This window comes from Leptodactylus fuscus, chromosome 3 (genome assembly GCF_031893055.1).
Source record: "Leptodactylus fuscus isolate aLepFus1 chromosome 3, aLepFus1.hap2, whole genome shotgun sequence".
Classification (NCBI taxonomy): Eukaryota; Metazoa; Chordata; class Amphibia; order Anura; family Leptodactylidae; genus Leptodactylus; species Leptodactylus fuscus.
In genome coordinates this window covers 218,510,255-218,523,687 of record NC_134267.1, presented here as the reverse complement: position 1 = coordinate 218,523,687, position 13,433 = coordinate 218,510,255, and the positions used below count along the sequence as shown (strand labels likewise).

At 45.2% G+C, this 13,433-nt stretch overlaps 1 protein-coding gene across 1 annotated transcript; it reads left to right on the top strand.

Annotated features, from left to right (window-relative positions):
- The first annotated feature begins 296 nt into the window (after positions 1–296).
- Positions 297–6,061, top strand: TTC32 (tetratricopeptide repeat domain 32). The gene is made up of 4 exons (XM_075266809.1): positions 297–339; positions 2,321–2,434; positions 4,615–4,781; positions 5,487–6,061. Exons 2-4 carry the CDS (start codon positions 2,328–2,330, stop codon positions 5,615–5,617), a joined length of 405 nt encoding a protein of 134 aa, XP_075122910.1. The 5' UTR covers positions 297–339; positions 2,321–2,327; the 3' UTR covers positions 5,618–6,061.
- Positions 6,062–13,433: the final 7,372 nt, after the last annotated feature.

Sequence of the window (13,433 nt, the reverse complement as noted above, 5' to 3'; positions counted from 1 at the left end):
CTATGGTAGTAGAGTCTGTGTATCTCCGTCCCTAAATCATCTTCTGTAGGTGACCTCTACTATTATTCTCATCACATAGCCTGAGCACTCTGTATTCTTATTTCTGGGGTGCCCCTTTAGTCCTGGTGTCAGGTGCTGCAGCTTCTCTCCCCCTCATCTTGTATTGTAGTAACATCAGCCCCCAGCAGGTGGCGCAAGATGGAGCGCGAAACGTCCACCGGGGAAATAGTGGAGAGCTCAGAGCCACGCCTCCGGGTGACGTCACGGACTGTCAGCAGGAGCGCGCTCAGAGGACGCGCTCGGGGCAGTCACGTGACTCTGGGGATCCCGGACGTGCCGGTGAGTTAGTACATAGCGGGGTGCAGTGTCTTGTTCTATGGTAATGAAAGACAGGGGGCGTAGTGGGCTATCTATCTATCCTATCCTATCCTATCCTATCCACACACCTGTATATAGGGTCTGTGCTCCTGAGAGAGGGTTAGCTGTGAACCACAAGTCCCAGCATTTTAGAAGTAATTGGCCGCCTTATGGATGAGATTATTGCCCATGTTGTCTGTTGTCTACATCATACGGTTTTTGGTAATCGCCAGAAGCTCGCTTATAACACATAGTGCGACCTAGAAATGTTATAAAGTTCGCTGTCTCGTATCTTCCCTATAGGAATCCATAGGTGTCACATTACCGCTGCGACATAAGTGGGCAAAGTCTAAAAAATGAATGAAATTGTGAATGGAAAGGTCACATGACCAAGACAAATCTGAGCCTTTAATGTGGGGTCCATAAGGTCACATGACCACGTCACCCCTGGACCTGGTTGACCTGCTGAATCTATCCTGTTAGGGCACGTTCACACTACCGTTATTACAGTCCGTTGCCGTCATGCACGGGATGAGAACAATGGACATAGTCGGAGCTCCTTCAATTCGAGTCCGTTCTCATTGACTCTAATGTAAAAAAACCAAAAAAACACAACGGATGCTTTCTTCAGTCAGAAAAGTAAAAAAAAAAAGTGACAAAAAATATTGTCATGTTCTTTACATTGGGGTGAATGCAGATGAAACTAGTCATGGGGTAGGGCCTCTGTCTGCACCTGTCGTTTAATGTCCGTTGCTCTGATCCTGGGACAGATAACAGCAAAGACTCCCATTGACTTCAATGGGTTCTGTTTTCCCGCGCGGAACCCAATGAACTCAATGGGAGTCTTTTTTTTTTTTTTTTTTTCAGCACTGATTCTGACACGGATTCCGCGCCAGAATCAGCACCAACTTCCTCCGTGTGAATGGACCCTAAGACGTGTAGTCTGTCTGACCCCATAGACACAAACCCCTTCCCTGTTTATAAAAGTGACATCTGGAACAAATATTTTTTTGATCCTCTGAAGACTACGCCGCTACCAATGTGGCACTATAATGGGCATTAGATAGAAGTGCCCCATAAGTGGCGCTATTGCGTAGAAGAGAGGCTACACACATTGGCAGTGACTATCTTTTGTATATGGGGGGGGGGGTCTCGTGACTCCTCTAATAGATGGACTGTAGAGTCACATTGTGCATTAGGTCTTATAGGGGACATAAGTCACAGTCAGGGGTGTCTGACAGCTTACGCTTCTCTCTCCCCACTGAAAAATATATATGGCGGCGACTGATCTGCGTGCATTCACCTTATAGGGAAAGTGTCACCGGGAATTTAAGAACTTTTGGTGTTGTTTTTTTTCCGTGTTATCTATATTTACAAAAATATTGCAATTCCAACTATTGCCACTAAGCCTAAAATAGTTTTACTAACTACAACTAAACTATTTTCCCACTAAGGGAGCGTTCACACTACCGTCGGTGTCCGACATGTAGTGTCCGCTCCTAGTGTCCGCTCAAAATCTGTCACGGACATTAGGAGCGGACACTAGCTGTGTCCGTGACACCTGTCATTCATCTCAATGGGCATCGGGTGCGTTCTTTTGCACTCCGTGCCCGTCCTTCCCTGTCCGCAAGTGAAGATGTCCGACTTCTCAAGCGGACAGAAAAACCCTGCATGCACATAGGTGAAGACAATATTTTTCCCTATCAGTAAGTCTTTGTAGAATGGGAGGAAATCCACGCAAACACAGGGAGAAAATACAAGCTCCTTGCAGATGTTGTTCCTGGCAGAATTCAAACCCAGGACTCCAGCGCTGCAAGGCTGCAGTGCTAACCACTGAGCCACCGTGCTGCCCGCAAATTCGGATGGAAAATTTGCAGGATATCTGTCATGTGTGAATATACACTAAAAATGAGACTACTTGTATTTTGTTACAATACGTTGAATTTTGTTTCTTGGCGTTTAGATGTAAAATGGAGCACGGTCTGCTGCACACCGCGAATACTGAGCTGGAGAAGCGCAACCTGGATTCGGCTGAGGAGCTTTATGGGAAGATTATAGAGAGATGCGAGCAGAACAGGTGAGAGTGATCCTTGGCCAATCTGTACGGCCTCGTTCACATCAGCGTTTCTGTTCCGTCTGGGGGAGGACCCCCCCCGAACCGACTACCAAATGCAACTGCAAGAGGTATGCTAGTGAAAGCACACGGACGCCATAGACTATAATGGGGTCCGTGTGCTTGCCGCCAGATCTCCGCAGGGATCGTGCAGACAGGAAAGTAGTTCACCATCTACTTTCCTCTCCACAAGATTCGTGCGGGCAGCGCATGGCAAGCAACGGACCCCATTATAGTCTATGGAGATCCGTGTGCTTTTACTGCGCAGCGCTTACAGTTGCGTTCAGTATTCCGTTCGGGGGGTCCCCATGCCGACTCCCTGAAAGGAATACCAAACGCAGATGTGTACGAAGGGTATCCAGCACAGCAGTAAGGCCGGGACACACTGGGAAAAATAACTGCTTACACTGATATTATTTACGTGCCCCTCCATCCTGCCATACAGGTTCAAGAATGCCCACGGTATAAAGAATCTTACATGACAGGGAGCGGACTGTGGGACAGATCTGTATGCCTCGTAGTGATTATTGGGGGTCAAACTTTGGATATTACGTATAAATAGAAAGCGTTTTCTGCTGAATCACTATATGTGGTTATAGCATAACCAGCTGAAGACAAGTATGTGCACGAAGACGGCACAGTCCAAAGATCTCTCCAGAGTCCAGAGGTACGGAGTTGTCGGTGTAGTAGTAAAAAAACCGTCCATCTTCTAGATCTATCATATGAGTACATTGCAGTATGAGTACATAGGAGTACATTGCAAGTCACATGTAACGTATACTCCAGGGGTCCTTATAACTTCCTCTTAGGACAAGCATCTCCATGTACCTTTAAAGAGGACCTTTTATTTCCCATGACATCGATGGTATTATACTGACACTGCGCTGAATTCTGAGCAATGTCAGCTTTGCTGGTTGGCACCCGGTTGCCGTAAGTTTTGGTACCAATATCCTTCCACTGTCAGAAGGGTTGGACTTATAGCCTAGTATCATTGCTGAGTTCCCCTGACAGTACAAGGCTATGGAAGAATACTATCAGGGATGGGGGAGTTCTTCATAGGCCAGGGAGGACTGAACTATAAGATTAAAATGTCCTCTTTTAGCTTCTAATCTAGTATTAAACGATATCATGTTGTTTGCAGTCTGTTAATCATATTTTATTTGTATAACACCAACATATTCCGCAGCGCTGTACAATTTGTAGGGTTTAAGTACAGACAAAAAGAGACATTACAAAGAACGTCACTTCACACAATGGGACTGAGGGCCCTGCTCACAAGAGCTTACAATCTATGAGGTAGAGGGGGTGACACAAGAGGTAGCAGGGGCGGCATTGTTTATACAGAGGTCAGACACTTCTGTAATAGAGGTGACTGTCATTACACAAACATAAAACTGTATGAGCTGTCACCAGTCGTGTCCTGTAACATGTGGATGGAGCTTGGACCTATAAAGTTAGCCTGAAATGGCATCATGTCGTGTGGGGTAATGTGGGAGCGGGGACAGAGGAGGGTTAAGTTTTGCGGATTCTAATTATAGTACGGAAGGGTTTACATTAGGAATTGTGATCGGCCTGCCTGATAAGATGCGTCTTTAGTTTGCGCTTGAAGCTGTAGAAATTGGGAGTTAATCTGATTGTCCGGGGTAGAGCATTCCAGAGAAGTGGTGCAGCTCGGGAGAAGTCTTGTATACGAGCATGGGAGGTTCTGATAATAGAGGATGGAAGTGTTAGGTCATTGAGTGAACAGGGAACACGGGTTGGGCGGTAGAGATGTTTAGGTAGTGTATTGTTAGTGAGAACTTATCTGCCTGTTTTCTATTAAAAGGAAGCCGCAATCCAGGTCAATAAAGTATAAACCAGAAATGTTCACCATGACAAACACAATAGCAAAAAGTAAAAATAAAATGGGAGTTCCACTTTATAGAGGTTATTCAGGTTCTCTTTACATACATACGTCCAGGCCGAACTACAAACATCTAGAAGTTATGGGTGTCAGTACCGGTAACATTATGAAATGCAATTTGTCCTGCAAAAATTAAATCGCTCTGGATTGTCCCGCTCTTTGCTCTCACATGGTCATATATCTGTATCTGTCACCTGTACATGAACCCTGTATGATTGATGTGTGTCCTTGTGTCTTGCAGTAAGTGCAGCGCAGATGAGCTCGCCGTCGCCTACAATAACCGGGGACAGATTAAGTATTTCCGTGTGGACTTCTATGAGGCCATGGACGACTACACAGAGGCAATACGAGTCAAGCCCAAATTTGAAGTTCCATATTACAATAGAGGCTTGGTCCTGTATCGACTTGGTGAGTGGCGCTGTACCTGTATTTTGGTGAAAATATTGTAGGAATTTTCAGGAATGTCTCCTGGCCTTACGGAGGGTCAATTGGGAGTCAAATACTTACACGGTGGGGGGTTCCAGGTGGGATTAATTGTATGAAGAGACTGCAGTGTTCGCGTGAATGCTGCAGCCTTTTCACTGTATACCAAGCACAGCACTGTACATTGGGTAGGGGCTGTGTTTGGCATTTCCCATTTGAATGGGACTGAGCTGCACACAGTCCATGTGATGAGTGAATGTGACGTCACTGACCTGTAAAGCAGCAGTAGTGGATAACTCGAACAACTGATATCTGATCAGATATTGATGACCTTTCTTGATCTTCAAGGTCATCAATATTTAACTCATATCAGACCTGTAGAGGTCCGCGAAAACAATTCAGAATGTATGCTGTCACCACTAGAGGGAGCTCATGGCATCCAGATTTATACAGCTTGTGTTAACAGGGTTTTCTCAGAATATGATATTGCACTATGCTTCCTCTTTTCAGGAAGTGACATCACCTCTATTAGTTATATGGCAAAGCTGCGGGTCAGTCCCATTCAAATGAGTGGGGCTGAACTGCAATACCAAGCCCAGCCACTACAGAATGACTTAGAATGATGCAAACTTGGTTGGTAAGGTGAAAATATAGATATCCATATATACTAAACACGTATTTTTCCCACAGGTTTCTTTGATGACGCCATTAAGGATTTCCAGAAAGTGTTGGAGCTGAACCCCAAGTTTGAAGATGCCAAGATCAGCTTAAAGCAAAGTTTTATAGATAAGGAAGAACGGAGGGGGAGGATTTCTGAATAAGAGACTGTTCAGGCCCTGACTCGTCTTTGTGGCCGCTTCTTCATACGATTACCTCAATCCATGGGAACATTCGCTGTTATCAGCCAGTGCTGACGATTGTCTATTACTTGAAGTAGGGATTAGATTGTACCATATTTATACATTGATATCCAAATTGCAGGATCTGGGCAGCTGATGCCTCCTAAAATCTTACTGGGGGGTTTGTAACTTCTAGGTGCTGTTTCATTGGCCGCCCATCATTTCATGCATTGTGCAAAGATCTAACTATTTCCACTTCTTTCAGGGTATAGGCTTCTGCCGAAAGTCCACAGGTCTCGTCCGACTGATCGCTGTGGCTAGTGTCTAGAACTAGAAATTTTGGAACACAATATCGATCCAGAGATTTAGTCCAGCTGCCATATTTGGGGTTAGGAAATTTTTTTTTTTTCTTTTCCGGCATTTGCGTTTGTGGCTCATGTCTCTCTGCCTTGTTTCTATGGAAGTATATTCATAGCAAGGAATAGATATATTTTAATTACAAATTTAATATATTTTTAATTCTGAAAAAATCTCTTTTCTATAGTAAATCTGATTCCATGTTTTACTAGTTCCTCTCTGAAGTATTAGGGTTTGTTTACAGGTGGTGTAAGGCCGTATTCACACAAACAGATAAAACGTCCAGGTGATGACCATTTTTCCAAAACCTCTTTTTAATGCTAGAAATGTATTATAGATTACCGTATATACTCGAGTATAAGCCGACCCGAATATAAGCCGAGGCCCCTAATTTTACCACAAAAAACTGGGAAAACTTATTGACTCGAGTATAAGCCGAGGGGGGGAAATGCAGCAGCTACTGGAAAATTTCAAAAATTAAGTTAAATTGGAGTTTTTGGGTGCAGTAGATGCTGGGGGAGGGGAGGGGGTGTTTTGGTTGTCTGTCTGCCCCTTCCCTGAGCTTGAGGACTGAGTTTTTTTTTCCCCCACTTGAAATTCAGCCTGCAGTGCATCGGCATCCAGTCGCGCACTCCGCTCCAGATTAGGCCCAAATGAATGGGCCTAGTCGGGAGGGAGTGTCTTCAGGCGGATGTCGCGAGGTGAATCCACCTGAAAGAATGAGCACCTCGCTTCTTTCCGGGAGCCGGAACAAATGGCTCCCTGAAAAAAGAAGTGACTGGCTCCCATTGATCTCAATGGGAGCTGTCTTTTTGGTCAGGATTTTGAGGCCGTATCCGTAAATAAATACCCCGTGTGAACTTACCCTTATTTGGCCCATATTTTTATTTAAAAAAAACCTTCTTCTAAGTTGCCGTATTTTCCAGCGTATAAGATGACCCCAACTTTTATAGTTAAAATATAGAGTTTGGAATATACTCACCTTGTAAGACTACCCCTCTTCTGCGGGGTACCTCTTTTTAATGCAGACTTACCCCATGGCATACTCTTTAATGCTTTTTTATTTGCTTTCCAGTCCCGAATAGAGATGAGTGAATAGTATTCAAACTATAGTACCGAATACCTCGCTCCATAGGAATGAATGGAAGCAGCTGAACACCAGGGGGTTAAGTGCCGGCCGCTTCCATTCATTCCTATGGAGCGAGTTATTCGAAACTATAGTTTTGAATACTATTCGCTCATCTGTAGTCCCGAACCATCTTTTATGTAAAGGAGGGTTCACACTACCGCCGCTGTCCGCCCTGGGATTTCTGTCCTAAACTCCGGAGAAACTGGACAGGCAGCGGCTTGCCAGCGGTCATTCATTTGAATGGGTTGTAAAGCAAACCGCCGGTGTCCATATGCGGCGTCTCCGCCTGGATAACCGTTTTTTTTTGCACGGACAGTCTGGCGGGGCCAGATTTAGCGTAGATATACCATTTTGGGGAATGTCTATTGCTTAGATCACCTTTTATTTAAATCTGAGGCCAAACAGTGAAAGAAAAAGGGGTTTGGCACTTTTGATTTTGACATTCACCGTACAGGAAAAATATTTTATATAAGTATACCTTGCATTTTCGGACATAGGCGTAACTAATATGTATATGTATCACAGTAGTTTTCTACCGTTATATGTATTCTAAGGAAAGGAGGTGATGTAGAACTTTTTTTTAATATATATATATTTTAACTATTTTTATTAGCCCCCACCTAGGGGGCTTGAACCTGCAATCATTTGATTGCAAGTCCCCATAGACGGCAATACAAGTGTATTGCCGTCTGTGGGAGATTCTGTACATTAGTATCGCGGCTGGTCATAGACTAGCTGCGATAGTAATATAGTGATGACAGGCCTGGGAGCCGGCCTGCAACTTTAAAGGTATGGGGCCAAGGGGGAACGGCCCCCGGGGGGTGTTTTTGCACTTTGTGGACGGGAGGGGGGGTTAAGTTTTAATGCCTGGATTCAGAATGCGGAGACCCGGTCGCCATTAGCTTTACATACCCGGCGGAGGCTGGGGCCGCAGCATTGCTCCACCTCCTTCCCCACCGTATACCCGGCGTATAAGACGACCCCCAACTTTTCAGAAAAGTTTTGGGGGTTAAAAACTCGTCTTTTATGTGGCCAGATTAAGGGATATCTGAAATGAGAAGAAACATTTGTTAGGAAGTCTACAAGGAGAAGGTCTCTGGATACATCCACTTTCACCAGACTTGATTCTTCCATTAGCCAGGAGCCTTTTAAGAAGCAGACTTTTTTCCTTTTAGTTCCACTTCCAAAAGCCTCTCACCCTAGGGGAGAACGTGTATTATTGAGTATTTTTGACCAACAAGTTTGTCTTGAGTTGTTGTGGTGATTGTAAATCTCTGGATTGTTCTCTATTGTCCTCGACATCTCCTACTTCTACCCTTATGAAACCAAGATGACAGAGGGCAAATCACTGTTGGGATAAGCTGTGGCCAAAAGTCACCGATCGTGACCATGTCATCTTTATGGACCCCATAACCACATTCCTGGGTTATTCCATATCCAATCTCCATATAACAGACAAATATAATCCATTGTTACCTGTAGGAAGACGCTTCAGGATGGGCAGATACTGCTTGATTCCATCTGGTGGGAAGCAGACGTGACTCTGATGAACCTTCTGTATGGACCACAAGCAGTTGTGGATATCTACCAGGTTCTCCATCAATAGATGGACCTACAAGCTTTACAGGTGACATTTTAGATCACCACCTTTATTAGGACCTGAAGGACCCATAATAATTGACATTAAGGACCTCGGTGTCCCTTTTAAAGGAAGTCTGTCACCATTACCCAGCATAGAGATAGTTTAGGGTCACCTGAATCAAACAGTGTTCCTCCCTTGTCCTCCGTTGCCCAGCTATCGCCACATGCCACTTAACTTTTTGGAGCTAGGGTGACTTATTGACCCCAAAAGTTGAGCCTGGAGTGTGACTCTTCGTGCTGCGCTTCTATGTGTCTTCCAAGTCTTACACTTCGGTAGTAGTTGGATTGAGGAGAACTTTAAAGGTGGAGCCCTTGGGGGAGCAAGAGGTCTTCTAGTTTAGAGGCAGGGCAATAAACTAATCCCTAGTTAGACAGAAATATGGTGTTTTAAAGATTTTAGGAATGTGACAACTTCCAGTTTGTATCTGTAGATTGTCTGCGGCAGTATTATAAGGTATTGAAATCCGCCCATATGAATAACAAGCAAGTCCGGACTTTGTGAGCCGTAAGATGTTGACGTAGCTTCAGCTGTTAGTGGCTGGATCACACTCCATGACTGCGGGGTTGCCAAGATTTGTCAGCAAGTATTGGCCATGAGCACATTTGTCTTGCTAAGAGGGTTGTGAACTCTACATTTAAGGACATGATGATAAGTTGGGAGCAAGTGCACCCATTAAAGGAGATTTTTGGCACTGGGACTTAACGCTCACCATGATTCTTGGTGGCTCAAGGGTGAAGGTGTAGGGTGGTCTTCTCCATCATGCAGCCTGACCTGGTGGCTTTTCCTATGGTTCCTAGTGGGAGGTGCAATAATTGGGTTATTGTGTCAAATACAGAGTGAAGAGAAGAGAATGGCACGACTGCCTTCAACCCACTCTGACCACTGGTGGGGTGAGGTCCTACGAAACAAATGTCTGAGCTACTGTACTTCTTATTCTTAAAGGGGTTTTCTCATGAAACAAGTTATCCCTTATTCTTAGGATATGGGATAACTTGCAAATAAGTGGTGGTCCATTCTAAACAGCGGTCAGACCCCCATTGATCTGCAAATGATTCCCTATTCTCTGCAACTTATTGTGGGCATGGGCAATGGCACAGCCTCAAACTGATATTCCAGCCTTTTGATATTAGTGACTTAGTATAGGTATTCAATATCAGACATCTGGGAGTTCTGGCACCCGGGACCCCCACAGATCAGCTGTTTGAAGAGACTACGGCATTCTGCTAAGAGCTGCAGCCTCTTTAGTGAAAACCAAGCACAGCTATATATATTGTATTATGGCTATACGTGGTATTTCCACTCTTATCCATTTACTTGAATGAGACTGAGTTGCCAACATACACAGTCGAGTCATATTAATGTGACCGCCTACTTTTGACGTCAACGTTAAATAACCAATCACAGAAGGCACGTGTCATCAGCCATCTGGGTGCACTCATCATTGTGGAAGGCATGATGGATCAGCACAAGTATGCATCTATCCTTGCGAACCATGTTCACCCCTGCATGCAAAATGTTTTTCCTCAGGATGATGGCGTCTACCAGCAGGACAATGCGACATGTCATAAAGCTCGCAGTGTACGTGCGCGGTTCAAGGAGCACCAGGATGAGTTTACCGTACTCCCTTGGCCAGCAAATTCCCCGGACTTGAACCCAATCGAGAATCTGTGGGACCACCTCGATCAGCTCAACCACATAACCTAGCACAGGTGGCCACGGCACTGGAGTCGGCATGGCTCAACATCCCAGTGATCATCATCACAACATCCCCTCTCTTCCTGCACGTCTCGCAGCGATCCGCTCTGCCAAAGGGGGTTATTCTGGATTTTGACAGGTGGTCACAGTAATGTGACTGGACTGTGTATCACGAATGAAGATGACATCACTAGCCTGAAGTTGATGCACTTCCAGTAGCTGATCTGCGATGGTCCTGGGGGTCAGATCCCCCACCCTCCTAAAGATAGTTCTTGGAAAACCCCAAAAATCAGATAGCGGTCTAGTTGGCAGTGGACAACCCCTAAGAGCGTCTAGACTAATAGAACAAGCCTTGGCCTTTACCCTATTACACAAGGTCACAGCAGATTACGTGGCATCCGCCGCTCAGCATTACATCCAGTCTGATGATCCAGGCACAAGCTTGGCACCTCGCACGCTCCGAACATTACACATACAGCGACCATTAGGATAAAAAGCGTTACCACATTAAGAAAATAAACCCGCGAGCGTCTATTGTGATCCAGATACATTATAAGGCGTATATTTAATAGGTTTTTATTAAAGTCAGTGTTTCAGCCTGACACATAGATTGTAAGCAGCAGGGATGACTTCAGCGTGTGGATCTGAGGTGCTGGCATGGCTGCGAGGTTATTAAACACAACGTTTAAGCTGTTCTTGATATGTTTCTAGCATTGCGTCATCCATCAGATATCCCCGACCGGAGCCATTTTGGCATTGTCCGCGAACAATCCCAGTTCAAGACTGAAGACATAATCTGCGGGAGGATCCAAGGGCAGAACTTAGTGACACAATCAATAAAACGTTCACAGATAATTGTGTCAAAAGAGACGCGAAGCAGCCGCTCCGAAAGGCCTCGCCGCCATTTTGTGTGTCAGCCACTAACTTATTCCGGATTTGCTGAAGATTTTTTTTCTTCTCGTTGCCTCGTGTAGATTAGAAACACATTGGATTTACTGAATCGTCACCAAAAATGCTCTCAACGTCGAAAGTATGTCGGAGCTATCTAACACGGCTCTTAATATAAGTGAAGTGAAATCCCCATCGCTGGCAGTTCTCGCCCAGTGTCTTAAGGTCTGGATTACTGTATCGCTGCAGGAACACTGTTTATTTTCTCCTCCTAGACAGTCCCTTTAGGAAGCTTCGCTGTAATGTTCGTCTCTTTGTATTCTTTTCTTTTTGGCCTTTCCACTACTTACATCATTGTCTGCAACGTGTTGCTTTATAGCTGTTGTGATTCTACGACTCCTCACATGACCGGACTCCTGCGTCCAAAAAACAGTGTTCAATTTGCAAAGTGGACAATGTCTCGACCACGTGTTGTATGTACATTGGCACGGCGCTGACTGCTGTGAATCTGCAGATCCTATCTTTTTGTCAATTACCAAAAGGGATCATCTGGTATTACGGGTAGTTGGTTTTCACCAGGGTGATTTGTGGGACTATCACTTGTCAAAATTAGGTTAGGGTTACATGGCGGCTGTGACTGCAATCGCATGACCACTAACCCAGAGGGTATTGCGACTGTCATTGCATGACCACTAATCCAGAGGTCATGTCATTGTATGATCATTTTATAACTGTGATCGTATGAACACTATCCCAGAGGGTGCTGTGACTGCCATCATATGACCACTGATCCAGGCAGTGGTGCGACTGGCATCATATGACCACTGATCCAGACAGTGCTGCGACTGCCATCGTATGACCACTGATCCAGATGGTGCTGTGACTGCCATCTTATGACCACTATCCCAGAGGATGCTGAGACTGCCATCGTATGACCACTGATCCAGACAGTGCTGCGACTGCCATCGTATGACCACTGATCCAGACAGTGCTGCGACTGCCATCGTATGACCACTGATCCAGACAGTGCTGCGACTGCCATCGTATGACCACTGATCCAGATGGTGCTGTGACTGCCATCTTATGACCACTATCCCAGAGGATGCTGAGACTGCCATCGTATGACCACTGATCCAGACAGTGCTGCGACTGCCATCGTATGACCACTGATCCAGATGGTGCTGTGACTGCCATCTTATGACCACTATCCCAGAGGATGCTGAGACTGCCATCGTATGACCACTGATCCAGACAGTGCTGCGACTGCCATCGTATGACCACTGATCCAGACAGTGCTGCGACTGCCATCGTATGACCACTGATCCAGACAGTGCTGCGACTGCCATCGTATGACCACTGATCCAGACAGTGCTGCGACTGCCATCGTATGACCACTGATCCAGATGGTGCTGTGACTGCCATCTTATGACCACTATCCCAGATGATGCTGCGACTGTTCCCCTGTACTGCGGTACTAGACTCCGAGCCCAAGCACATAACATGACATACTGTAGTGGTCTTTTACAGCTACTACAAATGTGGCCACTAGGTGGCAGCAGAATACAATATATCAGCTAAAATCAGAGAAATAAAGCTGAAAAACAAAGCCAGAGAAAGTACAGTATATTATTGTGTGTTCCTTACAAGCTGGAGAGACGCATGTTCTGTACTTCTTACACAATGCTTAGCAAAACCAGAACACAACATGATGTCAGGGGTAAAGCCGGTTATATCAATAGAGACCTTCAATAAGGAAAAGACCAAACGAAATAACAACTCGTGGACATGCAGAATAATATGGGGAAATATGGCTGTAGAATTATTGGGATTGAGAGATAATCCATAAATCAGTCCATGCAGGGTCGTACTGGAAGAGGTCTTGATATATCTCAGTACAGAGGGGGATACACAGTCACCTCTCTACTGATATAAAGGGGACCTGTCACCAGGTCTGAAAAGCCCAATGACATACATCATCTGATCAGCGCTGTCATCCTGAGCGGTTTGGTGGTTTCTTTATCCAGATCTGTTCAGCAATTCCAAAGATATAAGCCCTGTTAGTGTTAATGCAGAGGCAAGTGGGCAGT